The 12,637-nt window shown below is 44.5% G+C and overlaps 1 protein-coding gene across 16 annotated transcripts in view; it reads left to right on the forward strand.

Moving 5' to 3' along the window:
• The window catches only part of rims1a (regulating synaptic membrane exocytosis 1a), a 1,194,810-nt gene that overhangs the window by 970,816 nt on the left and 211,357 nt on the right, over positions 1–12,637 (forward strand). For all 16 annotated transcript variants that reach the window (XM_085996611.1, XM_085996612.1, XM_085996615.1 and 13 more), the window contains one exon: positions 9,902–10,014. In XM_085996611.1, coding sequence (XP_085852737.1) covers positions 9,902–10,014 — 113 coding nt within the window. The remainder of the gene's footprint in view (positions 1–9,901; positions 10,015–12,637) is intronic.

Consider the following 12,637-nt stretch of genomic DNA (forward strand, 5'->3'; position numbering starts at 1 on the left):
AAACAAACTGGGGAGAGAGAGAGAGAGAAAACACAAACTGGGGGAGAGAGAGAGAAAACACAAACTGGGGGTGAGAAAGAGAAAACACAAACTGGGGAGAGAGAGAGAAAACACAAACTGGGGAGAGAGAGAGAAAACACAAACTGGGGAGGGAGAGAGAGAAAACACAAACTGGGAGAGAGAGAGAGAGAACACAAACTGGGAGAGAGAGAGAGAGAAAACACAAACTGGGAGAGAGAGAAACACAAACTGGGAGAGAGAGAGAGAAAACACAAACTGGGGAGGGAGAGAGAGAGAAAACACAAACTTGGAGAGAGAGAGAGAGAAAACACAAACTTGGAGAGAGAGAGAGAAAACACAAACTTGGAGAGAGAGAGAGAAAACACAAACTGGGAGAGAGAAAACACAAACTGGGAGAGAGAGAAACACAAACTGGGAGAGAGAGAGAAAACACAAACTGGGAGAGAGAGAAAACAAACTGGGAGAGAGAGAGAAACAAACTGGGCGAGAGAGAGAGAGAAAACACAAACTGGGAGAGAGAGAGAGAAAACACAAACTGGGGGAGAGAGAGAGAAAACACAAACTGGGAGAGAGAGAAAACACAAACTGGGAGAGAGAGAAAACACAAACTGGGAGAGAGAGAGATACACAAACTGGGAGAGAGAGAGAGAGAAAACACAAACTGGGAGAGAGAGAGAGAAACACAAACGGGAGGGAGAGAGAGACAGAAAACACAAACTGGGGGAGAGAGAGAAAACACAAACTGGGGGAGAGAGAGAAAACACAAACTGGGGAGAGAGAGAGAGAAAACACAAACTGGGAGAGAGAGAGATACACAAACTGGGAGAGAGAGAGAGAGAAAACACAAACTGGGAGAGAGAGAGAGAAACACAAACGGGAGGGAGAGAGAGAAAACACAAACTGGGAGAGAGAGAGAGAAAACACAAACTGGGAGAGAGAAAACACAAACTGGGGGAGAGAGAGAGAGAAAACACAAACTGGGGGAGAGAGAGAGAAAACAAACGGAGAGAGAGAGAGAAAACACAAACTGGGGAGAGAGAGAGAGAGAAAACACAAACTGGGGGAGAGAGAGAGAAAACACAAACTGGGGAGGGAGAGAGAGAAAACACAAACTGGGAGAGAGAGAGAGAGAAAACACAAACTGGGAGAGAGAGAGAGAAAACACAAACTGGGGGAGAGAGAGAGAAAACACAAACTGGGGGAGAGAGAGAGAGAGAAAACACAAACTGGGAGAGAGAGAGAGAAACACAAACTGGGAGAGAGAGAGAAAACACAAACTGGGAGAGAGAGAGAGAAACACAAACTGGGAGAGAGAGAGAAAACACAAACGGAGAGAGAGAGAGAGAGAAAACACAAACTGGGGAGGGAGAGAGAGAGAAAACACAAACTGGGAGAGAGAGAGAAAACACAAACTGGGGAGAGAGAGAAAACACAAACTGGGAGAGAGAGAGAAAACACAAACTGGGAGAGAGAGAGAAAACACAAACGGGGGGAGAGAGAGAGAGAAAACACAAACTGGGAGAGAGAAAACACAAACTGGGAGAGAGAGAGAAAACACAAACTGGGGGAGAGAGAGAGAGAAAACACAAACTGGGAGAGAGAGAGAAAACACAAACTGGGGGAGAGAGAGAGAGAAAACACAAACTGGGAGAGAGAGAGAGAGAAAACACAAACTGGGAGAGAGAGAGAAAACACAAACTGGGGAGAGAGAGAGAGAGAAAACACAAACGGGGAGAGAGAGAAAACACAAACTGGGGGAGAGAGAGAAAACACAAACTGGGAGAGAGAGAGAGAAAACACAAACTGGGGGAGAGAGAGAAAACACAAACTGGGGGAGAGAGAGAAAACAAACTGGGGGAGAGAGAGAGAGAGAAAACACAAACTGGGGAGAGAGAGAGAAAACACAAACTGGGGGAGAGAGAGAGAAAACACAAACTGGGGAGAGAGAGAGAGAGAGAAAACAAACTGGGAGAGAGAGAGAAAACACAAACTGGGGGAGAGAGAGAGAGAAAACACAAACTGGGAGAGAGAGAGAGAAAACACAAACTGGGAGAGAGAGAAAACACAAACTGGGAGAGAGAGAAAACACAAACTGGGAGAGAGAGATACACAAACTGGGAGAGAGAGAGAGAGAAAACACAAACTGGGAGAGAGAGAGAGAGAAAACACAAACTGGGGAGAGAGAGAGACAGATAACACAAACTGGGGGAGAGAGAGAGAAAACACAAACTGGGAGAGAGAGAAAACACAAACTGGGAGAGAGAGAAAACACAAACTGGGGGAGAGAGAAAACAAACTGGGGAGAGAGAGAGAGAGAAAACACAAACTGGGGGAGAGAGAGAGAAAACAAACTGGGGGTGAGAAAGAGAAAACACAAACTGGGGAGAGAGAGAGAAAACACAAACTTGGAGAGAGAGAGAGAAAACACAAACTGGGAGAGAGAAAACACAAACTGGGAGAGAGAGAAAACACAAACTGGGGGAGAGAGAGAGAAAACACAAACTGGGAGAGAGAGAAAACACAAACTGGGAGAGAGAGAAAACACAAACTGGGAGAGAGAGAGATACACAAACTGGGAGAGAGAGAGAGAGAAAACACAAACTGGGAGAGAGAGAGAGAGAAAACACAAACTGGGGGAGAGAGAAAACACAAACTGGGGGAGAGAGAGAGAGAAAACACAAACTGGGGAGGGAGAGAGAGAGAAAACACAAACTGGGGGAGAGAGAGAGAAAACGCAAACTGGGAGAGAGAGAAAACAAACTGGGAGAGAGAGAGAGAGAAAACACAAACTGGGAGAGAGAGAGAGAAAAAACAAACTGGGGAGGGAGAGAGAGAGAAAACACAAACTGGGAGAGAGAGAGAAACTGGGAGAGCGAGAAACACAAACTGGGAGAGGGAGAGAAAACACAAACTGGGAGAGAGAGAGAGAAAACACAAACTGGGAGAGAGAGAAAACACAAACTGGGGAGGGAGAGAGAGAGAAAACACAAACTGGGAGAGAGTGAAACACAAACTGAGGAGGGAGAGAGAGATAACACAAACTGGGAGAGAGTGAAACACAAACTGAGGAGGGAGTGAGAGAAAACAAACTGGGAGAGAGAGAAACAAACTGGGAGAGAGAAACACAAAATGGGAGAGAGAGAAACAAACTGGGAGAGAGAGAGAAACACAAACTGAGGAGGGAGAGAGAGTAAACACAAACTGGGAGAGAGAGAGAAACAAACTGGGAGAGAGGGAGAGAAAACACAAACTTGGGGAGTTAGAGAGAGAAAACAAACTTGGAGAGAGAGAGAGAGAAAACACAAACTGGGAGAGAGAAACACAAACTGGGAGAGAGAGAGAGAAAACACAAACTGGGAGAGAGAGAAAACAAACTGGGAGAGAGAGAGAGAAAGCAAACTGGGGAGGGAGAGAGAGAGAAAACACAAACTGTGAGAGAGAGAAAACAAACTGGGAGAGAGAGAGAAAACACAAACTGGGGAGGGAGAGAGAGAAAACACAAACTTGGAGAGAGAGAGAGAGAAAACACAAACTTGGAGAGAGAGAGAAAACACAAACTGGGAGAGAGAGAAAACAAACTGGGAGAGAGAGAGAGAAAGCAAACTGGGGAGGGAGAGAGAGAGAAAACACAAACTGTGAGAGAGAGAAAACAAACTGGGAGAGAGAGAGAAAACACAAACTGGGGAGGGAGAGAGAGAAAACACAAACTTGGAGAGAGAGAGAGAGAAAACACAAACTTGGAGAGAGAGAGAAAACACAAACTGGGAGAGAGAGAAACACAAACTGGGAGAGAGAGAGAGAAAACACAAACTGGGAGAGAGAGAAAACACAAACTGGGAGAGAGAAAACAAACTGGGGAGGGAGAGAGAGAGAAAACACAAACTGGGAGAGAGAGAGAGAGAAAACACAAACTGGGGAGGGAGAGAGAGAGAAAACACAAACTGGGAGAGAGAGAGAGAGAAAACACAAACTGGGGAAGGAGAGAGAGAAAACACAAACTGGGAGAGAGAAAACAAACTGGGAGAGAGAGAGAAACACAAACTGGGCGAGAGAGAGAGAGAAAACACAAACTGGGAGAGAGAGAGAGAAAACACAAACGGGGAGAGAGAGAGAGAAAACACAAATGGAGAGAGAGAGAGAGAAAACAAACTGGGAGAGAGAGAGAGAGAAAACAAACAGAGAGAGAGAGAGAAAACACAAACTGGGAGAGAGAGAAAACACAAACTGGGAGAGAGAAAAAACAGAAACTGGGGGAGAGAGAGAGAGAAAACAAACTGGGAGAGAGAGAGAAAACACAAACTGGGAGAGAGAGAGAGAGAGAAAACACAAACTGGGGAGGGAGAGAGAGAGAAAACACAAACTGGGAGAGAGAGAAACAAACTGGGAGAGCGAGAAACACAAACTGGGAGAGAGAGAGAGAGAAAACACAAACTAGGAGAGAGAGAAAACACAAACTGGGGAGGGAGAGAGAAAACAAACTGGGGAGGGAGAGAGAGAAAACAAACTGGGAGAGAGAGAGAGAGAAAACACAAACTGGGGAGGGAGAGAGAGAAAACACAAACTGGGAGAGAGAGAGAGAAAACACAAACTGGGAGAGAGAGAGAAAACACAAACTGGGGAGGGAGAGTACAGACCCTGAATTCCTAAAAGCTATAAAAGACATTGATATAATTGTGTTAACAGAAACATGGTGCCAAAAGGACGTGCCGACCCACTGTCCTCCAATGTACCATGAAATCATTGTGCCCTCAGTAAAGAACACTAAAACACGCAAGGGCAGAACCTCCGGGGGAATATTGGTGTGGTATAAGGGAGAACTGGACAAACACATCTCACCGGTAAAACAGGGAAAATCACACGTATGGCTAAAACTAGATAAAAATATAGGAATAGCAAAAAAAGACGTTTACTTATGTGCGATCTACATACCTCCAATAGAATCGCCATATTTCGAAGAGGAGTTATTTGATACTCTCCACATGGAAATCAGCCATTTCCAGGCCCAAGGAAAGGTGATAATATGTGGGGACCTAAATGCAAGGACCGGTTGTGAACCTGACTTCATAGACCCACAGGGAAACAACCATGTGTTTGGCCAGACCCCTTTAGATGTCACACCAGCCATCGCAAATCGGAACAACCTTGATCGTGAAATAAATAAAAGCGGTAGGGAGGTAGTGCAACTCTGCCGAGCCTTAGGCCTGTACATAGTTAACGGTAGGTTCAGAGGGGACTCCCTAGGGAGACTCACATACTCCTCAACTCTTGGGTCTAGTGTGGTGGACTATACAATCACTGACCTGGACCCCTGCGATATCAACTCATTCACTGTCAGGCAGCAATCCCCCCTCTCAGACCATAACCAAATAAATATGTACCTTAAACTTTCTGCCCAAACTACAGACACAAAAAAGGAACCCAGTAAGCTCCATAAAATAAACCAGACATACAGATGGGCCCCAGACAGTGGAGAAAAATTCATCACAGCACTAAAGTCACCTGATCTCACAAGTAAAATATCAAAATTTAAAGAAAACCCATACGAGATCACCAGAGATGGTGTAAACATGGCCATAGAGGATATAAATATGATCTTCCATGAGGCAGCTGTAAAAGCCGACCTTGTGAAACAGAAGAGGAAGCGTCACAAAAGACAAAATAAAAATAAGAAATGGTTTGACCACGAATGCAAAAATGCCAGAAAAGACCTGAGAAAAATATCAAACCAAAAGCATCACCAACCAAACAATCCGGACCTACGTACTAGATACAATGAAACCCTCAAAAGATATAAACACACCATTAGGAACAAAACACAAAACTATACCCACAAAATACTCGAAGAAATTGAAAACTCCACCAATCCAAAACAATTCTGGGAAATGTGGAATAACCTGAGTACAACACAATTGCAAGCATTACCAATCCAAGATGGAGACATCTGGAGAACACATTTTGAAAACCTCTACAAAGACATCCCAATAAACGAAACAAACCCAAGCCAACATCAGGTCACAGAAAAACTCCACACATTAGAAGCAACAATTAAAGACAACCAAAACCCTCTAGACTCCCCAATCACATGGAAAGAACTGGCCACAAAAACAAAATCTCTCCACCTAAAGAAAGCCTGTGGCCCAGACAACATCAAAAATGAAATGCTCAAGTTCAGCAATATGGAGATGCAGGGTGCGATACTCAAACTATTCAACATCATATTACGCTCAGGCTGTTTCCCCAATATCTGGTGCCAAGGACTAATCTCCCCCATATATAAAAGTGGAAACAAATCAGACCCAAATAACTACCGCGGCATCTGTGTCAACAGTTGTCTAGGGAAGTTATTCTGCAGTATTCTAAATAGTAGATTACTTGATTTTCTTAACAAACATAATATCCTCAGAAAAAACCAAATAGGCTTTCTTCCAAAACACCGCACAGCCGACCATATCTATACCCTTCACACCCTCATTGGAAAACATATACACCAAACAAAAAATGGGAAAATATTCGCCTGTTTCATCGACTTCAAGAAAGCCTTTGACTCTATATGGCACGAAGGGCTCTATTATAAACTTCTTCAGTGTGGAATAGGGGGCAAAGTCTATGACCTTATTAAATCAATGTATCTGAAAAACAAATGCGGGGTCAAAATTGGAGACAAACGCACCGATTTCTTCACCCAGAGAAGAGGCGTCCGGCAGGGCTGCAATTTGAGCCCGACCCTGTTCAACATATACATAAATGAATTAGCAGACATGCTGGAGCAAAGCGAGTCACCAGGTCTCCGTCTCCTGGATGGAGAAGTGAAATCCCTGTTCTATGCGGACGACCTGGTTCTGCTGTCTCCCACAGAACAGGGATTACAGCAACAACTAGACCTACTCGACAAATACTGCCAAAATTGGGCTCTAACAGTAAATCTAAAGAAAACCAACATCATGATTTTTCAAAAAAGGCCCAGATGTCAGGAAAACAAATACCAGTTTACCCTCAGTGATACCACTATAGGACACACTATGAGCTACACCTACCTTGGTCTAACTATTACAGCATCAGGGAGCTTCAGCATAGCAGTGAATGCACTAAAAGAAAAAGCCCGAAGAGCCCTATATGCAATAAAAAGAAAATTCTACAACATCCAAATCCCAATCAAAATCTGGCTCAAAATATTTGACAGCATAATCCTGCCCATTGCACTGTACGGTAGTGAAGTATGGGGCCCGCTAAATCACCAAAGCTACACTAAATGGGAAAAACACACAATAGAAGCCCTACATGCAGAATTCTGCCGAAGCATCCTTCGCACCCAAAGAAAAACGCCAACAAATGCATGCAGAGCCGAACTAGGCAGATACCCACTGATAATAAACATCCAAAAACGAGCACTAAACTTCCTAAATCACCTCAAATCTAGCTCCCCAGACACCCTTCATTTCAAAGCCTTTCAGACCCAAGAGCTAAACCCAGAAAAGAGTCCCCTGAGTCAGCTGCTACTGAAACTAAGTACTCAGCCGGACCCTGACCAGCCCCAGACCAACACAGCCGTCCAAACACCAATCCGAGTGAACCAAATCATTAAAAAATGCAAAGAAACCTACCTGGAACATTGGAACAAAATAACCGAAAGCCAAAGCAGATTAGAATGTTACCGGGCCCTAAAAAGAGAATATAAACTGGCAGACTACCTCACGACCATCAGAGACACAAAACAGAGACAGACCCTCACCAGGTACAGACTAAGCGACCACCAACTGGAAATTGAAAAAGGCAGATACAAGAAATCCTGGCAGCCTAGAGAGAATAGAATATGCGATCAATGTCTGGCTGGCGAGGTTGAAACAGAAATGCATTTCCTCCTAAAATGCGAAAAATTCAACACATCAAGAAACATATTATTCAACAAGCTAAGCCAAACAACCCCAGATTTCAAGGAATTGGATGATCTGTCAAAATTGAGATTAGTCTTAGGAGAAGGAGACAGACCATACCTTGGGGCCAAATATGTAACAACATGTCACAACCTGAGGACTGTTTAAAATTAAGACTGTTTAAAATTAATATTGAACGTACCAAATGAAGTACAAAGACTGTTTAAAATTAATATTGTTTAAAAGTAATATTGTATGTACCCAACAAATGTCAAATCGATTGACACCTACAGAATGTTAGAAAACTGTACCTTTTTGCAATGTAAGCTTTGGAAATATGGTTCTCTGTAAACTTTCATGCCAATAAAGCATTTGAATTGAATTGAATTGAGAAAACACAAACTGGGAGAGAGAGAGAGAGAAAATACAAACTGGGGAGGGAGAGAGAGAGAAAACAAACTGGGGAGGGAGAGAGAGAAACACAAACTGGGAGAGAGAGAGAGAAAACACAAACTGGGGAGGGAGAGAGAGAGAAAACACAAACGGAGAGAGAGAGAAACAAACTGGGGAGGGAAAGACAGAGAAACAAACGGGAGGGAGAGAGAAAACACAAACTGGGAGAGTGAAACACAAACTGAGGAGGGAGAGAGAGAAAACAAACTGGGAGAGAGAGAAACAAACGGAGAGAGAAACACAAACTGGGAGAGAGAGAAACAAACGGAGAGAGAGAAACACAAACTGAGGAGGGAGAGAGAGTAAACACAAACTGGGAGAGAGAGAAACAAACTGGGAGAGAGGGAGAAACACAAACTGGGAGAGAGTGAAACACAAACTGGGGGAGAGAGAAACAAACTGGGAGAGAGAGAAACACAAACTGGGAGAGAGAGAGAAACAAACTGGGAGAGAGAGAGAGAAACAAACTGGGAGAGAGAGAGAAACACAAACTGGGAGAGAGAGAGAGAAACACAAACTGGGAGAGAGAGAGAGAGAAACACAAACTGGGAGAGAGAGAAACAAACGGAGAGAGAGAGAAACACAAACTGGGAAAGAGAGAAACCCAAACTGGGGAAGGGAGAGAGACACAAACTGGGGGAGGGAGAGCAAGAAAACACAAAGAGGAGAGGGAAGTTAGGGACAGGATAGTAATAGATAGGGAAGACTTACTAAAAAGATTAGCATTACTGAAGGTAGGTTAGCCACCTGGTCCGAATGGAATGCATCCTAGGTTGCTGAAAGAAGCTAAGGTAGAAACAGCAGAGGCATTGGTCACAATCTTTCAATCCTCATTGGATACAGGAGTAGTGCTGGAGGACTGGAGGGTTGCTAATGTCATACCACTGTCCAAGAAAGAGGAAAGGGATAAACAAGGAAACTACAGGCCATTCCTGATCCCATGTATGTTCCACCTATGTCCTGACACCTTTTTTCTCTTCCCATGGGAAAGTGCCCGGTCTCCACTTTACTACTGCTGTGGCAGATTTCAGATCAGCAGCTCACCTTAGGAATTTCACATATCCCATCACTCCATGGTTTGGTCTGTAACAACAATCCACAGAGTGATCCTCAAGAAAGACAATACTTGGGGTTGCAGCCCTTGACAAAAGGTTAGTGGAAATCAGTAAGTTCAGGATTTCTGATGTCAAATATCATAGTCAGGATATAAGTAGAGCAAGAAATTCTTGGAGTGCCATGCAACAACTTGCATTTCTATCGGGTATCCCCAGGAAAACATCTCAAAGTGCCTCACATTAAGTAAAAACAAGGGACACCCAACAGCAGAGAGTACTGGAGTAAGATTCTGAAGATATGCCCAAAAATAATGGTTTTTCAAAAGGGGAGAGGGAGGTGGAAGAGGGAGTGAACTAGGTTGGTGGGCCTTGAACAATAATTGGTGGGCGAGATGGGAGAATTTTTGTAAGGCAACAATGGCTTCTAGAATAGAAAAGTAAAAGACAGGATAGTTATTGGAGAGAATAGGCGTGTTAGTAATCTTTGTTCTATTTTCACAGAGCGCACCAACAAGGAAGCCCAGTCCAGTCATCACCAACAGGAACACCACTGTCTGGTCGGAGGGGAAGACAGCTTCCACAGGTCCCAATCAAAAGCTGCGGTGTCGAACAAGGTAACAAAATTGCCGATGCCATTGCTCTGTATCTGTGGTCTAGTAATGAACCTTGCCTCGAGCACCATCACAAAGGAACATTTGTGTCTCATTCTTTTAATTGGCAGGTGAAAGTGCCACCATGAGCTGCTTCCATAATCTAATGTCCTAACAAATAAAAGCTTGTGCACCTAAAACACTAAAGTATTAATTACAGAATCTCCAATTGTTTGCCTCACCTGTTAATTTTAGAAGTAGTATTTGATATTAGATATTAGATTGGCTTTGGGGTCCCCAAATGGATCATAGATGGACCTTATTGATGATCTCCATATGCCCAGACAGTATAGTAATATGCAATGATCTAATAGTATTGCAAAATAATAATGGGTCAAATCTTCCTGGAAAAATAACAGCGAGTTCGCAACAAACGGCGTTATTAATGGCCAAGTTCGAAGGAAGAAAAGCTACACCATGAGCTGCAAATCTCCAAAATGTGCTGGTCAATTTATGCCGCTCTGCTGTTTGCTTCACACATGTGGCATCTTGCCCTTAGCGTCCCAGTTATTTTTAAGAACTTCCTGGATTTGCACATTAATTGCCCATTAAACTCGCCACCGAAAGTTAGGGCTCATAATTAACAACGTAATACCCTTTTAACAAAGTGATAATTGTTAATGCAATGCCAATCAATCTCTCCGGTCCAGAAAAGCAACAATTTAAACTGTTGAGTCTCATTCCTGCATGTAGTACAGGTAGACTATCCTTTATCCGCACTTCTAAAAACCGAAAACCTCTGAAAACCGAAAGTTTTTTTGTGGAGCGTAAGTCGTGCGCACGACATGACCCGAGTGGCGCCGAACATGACCCGACGCGGCCGATGCTTTTCTGACCTGATTTGCGGGCCAGCTTAACGTAGGAGTCAGCCGATATCCGGCTTTCCCACAACTGGCGGCGGCAGTCGAGCCCCAGACCCCCGCTAAGTCAAGGAATTCAGACACGGAGCAGGGGGAGCTGTAAACAGACTGTGAGCGGCAGCACAGAGAAGCAGGAAGGGGAATGAGACACGCAACAGTCGCAAGAGGTAGCCTGAACTTTTAAAATTTATATTAAATACAAATACTAATTACCAAATTAATTTAATGTTCAGAGTTTCCCAGTCTGAAATAATACCTTCTGAAATCCGAAAATTTCCGAAAACCGAAACACAGCTGGTCCCAAGGTTTTCGGATAAGGGATAGTCAACCTGTATATTGAAGTTAGAGTTTTTTAAATTTCAAATTTAATTTTCTTTTGATACTTTTTCTTTCAGTCTCTTCTCTCTCTCTCTCTTAATCCAATCATTCTTTCCCTCTCTTTACTTCTCTTTCTGTACCTGATTTGACTCTAATTCACATTCTTTCTCAGTCCTTCCTCTGTCCTTAAATCTCATTGGTTAAGGAGATACAGTGTTGGTCCTGTCGTTCACCAAACTCCCAGATGCCCCGTTGCCCTTGCCGTACCATTATCAGATCACACTTCCAGCAAGTTATGGTGCAAGTTATACTGCAGCTGAAGGGTGCAGGAAAAACTCTAACTAACAGCGCACACCGCACGATGGCCCCTCCAGCAAGTTTTGGCCCAATGTGTTCTCTGCTGGAGTGCTGCCTGACTTGCTGAGTATTTCCAGCATTTTCTGTTTTTATTTCGGATTTCCAGCATCTGCAGTAATTTTCTTTTGTACCAGGTATTCACCATCATGATGTGCTGAGCATGGTCGCACACCAACTGCACATTCAGCAAGTGTAACCTTTGCGATTGTGGTACATCTCAGCATTTAGATGCGGTGCCCGCAAAGCCACGTGCGTGCAGTCGATGGCGCTCTTCACCATGGGGAAGCGCACTATCATGGCAAAGCCACTTGCACGGTCCGCCTGCATCTCTCTGGTCAGAGAAAAGACAATGACGTCCCCTCCTGGCATAAAGTGCGCCTGTCACCCAACGTTCCCTCTAAGCTGCGCGGCCATGCAGCTCTCTGCATGTCCCGTGTAACCCAGGACCAGTTCTCTAATGTTAAAAGTCGCGCATGCGCAAAACCGTGAATGGGGCTGCACTCCCCCCAAAAATTAGGGGGAACATTGCTTATGCAGCAATGGACAGCGATCTGGGCGATGGTACAGATGTCGCCTGCTCCAGCTTGGAAGGATCTTGACGTGAAGAAATTCAGGGCCACGGTCACCTTCACAGCCGCTGGCAGTGCTGTCCTTGGCTTGGTGTGAGACTGCAATTCTAGTTGCAAGAGGTGGCAGAGTTCTGTGAGCACCTCCTTCGTAAAGCACAGACTGCTCCTGGCTCAGGGTGAGGTAAGAGAATTGCTCTCAGAAGACCCTAGGTGGGTAAGGCCTCCTGCTGAGAGCTCTTCTCCCCCTCCACTTCCTCCCTCTGCGAGCAGCTTGTCCTCTTCTTTGCTGCCTCTGCTCCATCTCCCTATCATGCTGCAGGCCAAGGGGGATAACAACTAGAGCACCCATAACTGGGAGCAAGTGACCAGAACCCTTGAAGTCAGAACCAAGGCCTTCTCCACTTGCAGCACCACCTCCTGGCACATCACCAACTTTAAACACTAGAAAGCTGCAAACGCTTCCACAAACTTACACAGAGCCAG

This window comes from Somniosus microcephalus, chromosome 9, assembly GCF_052327205.1.
Source record: "Somniosus microcephalus isolate GS21.2 chromosome 9, FLI_Smic_1.0, whole genome shotgun sequence".
In the NCBI taxonomy this organism is placed as follows: Eukaryota; Metazoa; Chordata; class Chondrichthyes; order Squaliformes; family Somniosidae; genus Somniosus; species Somniosus microcephalus.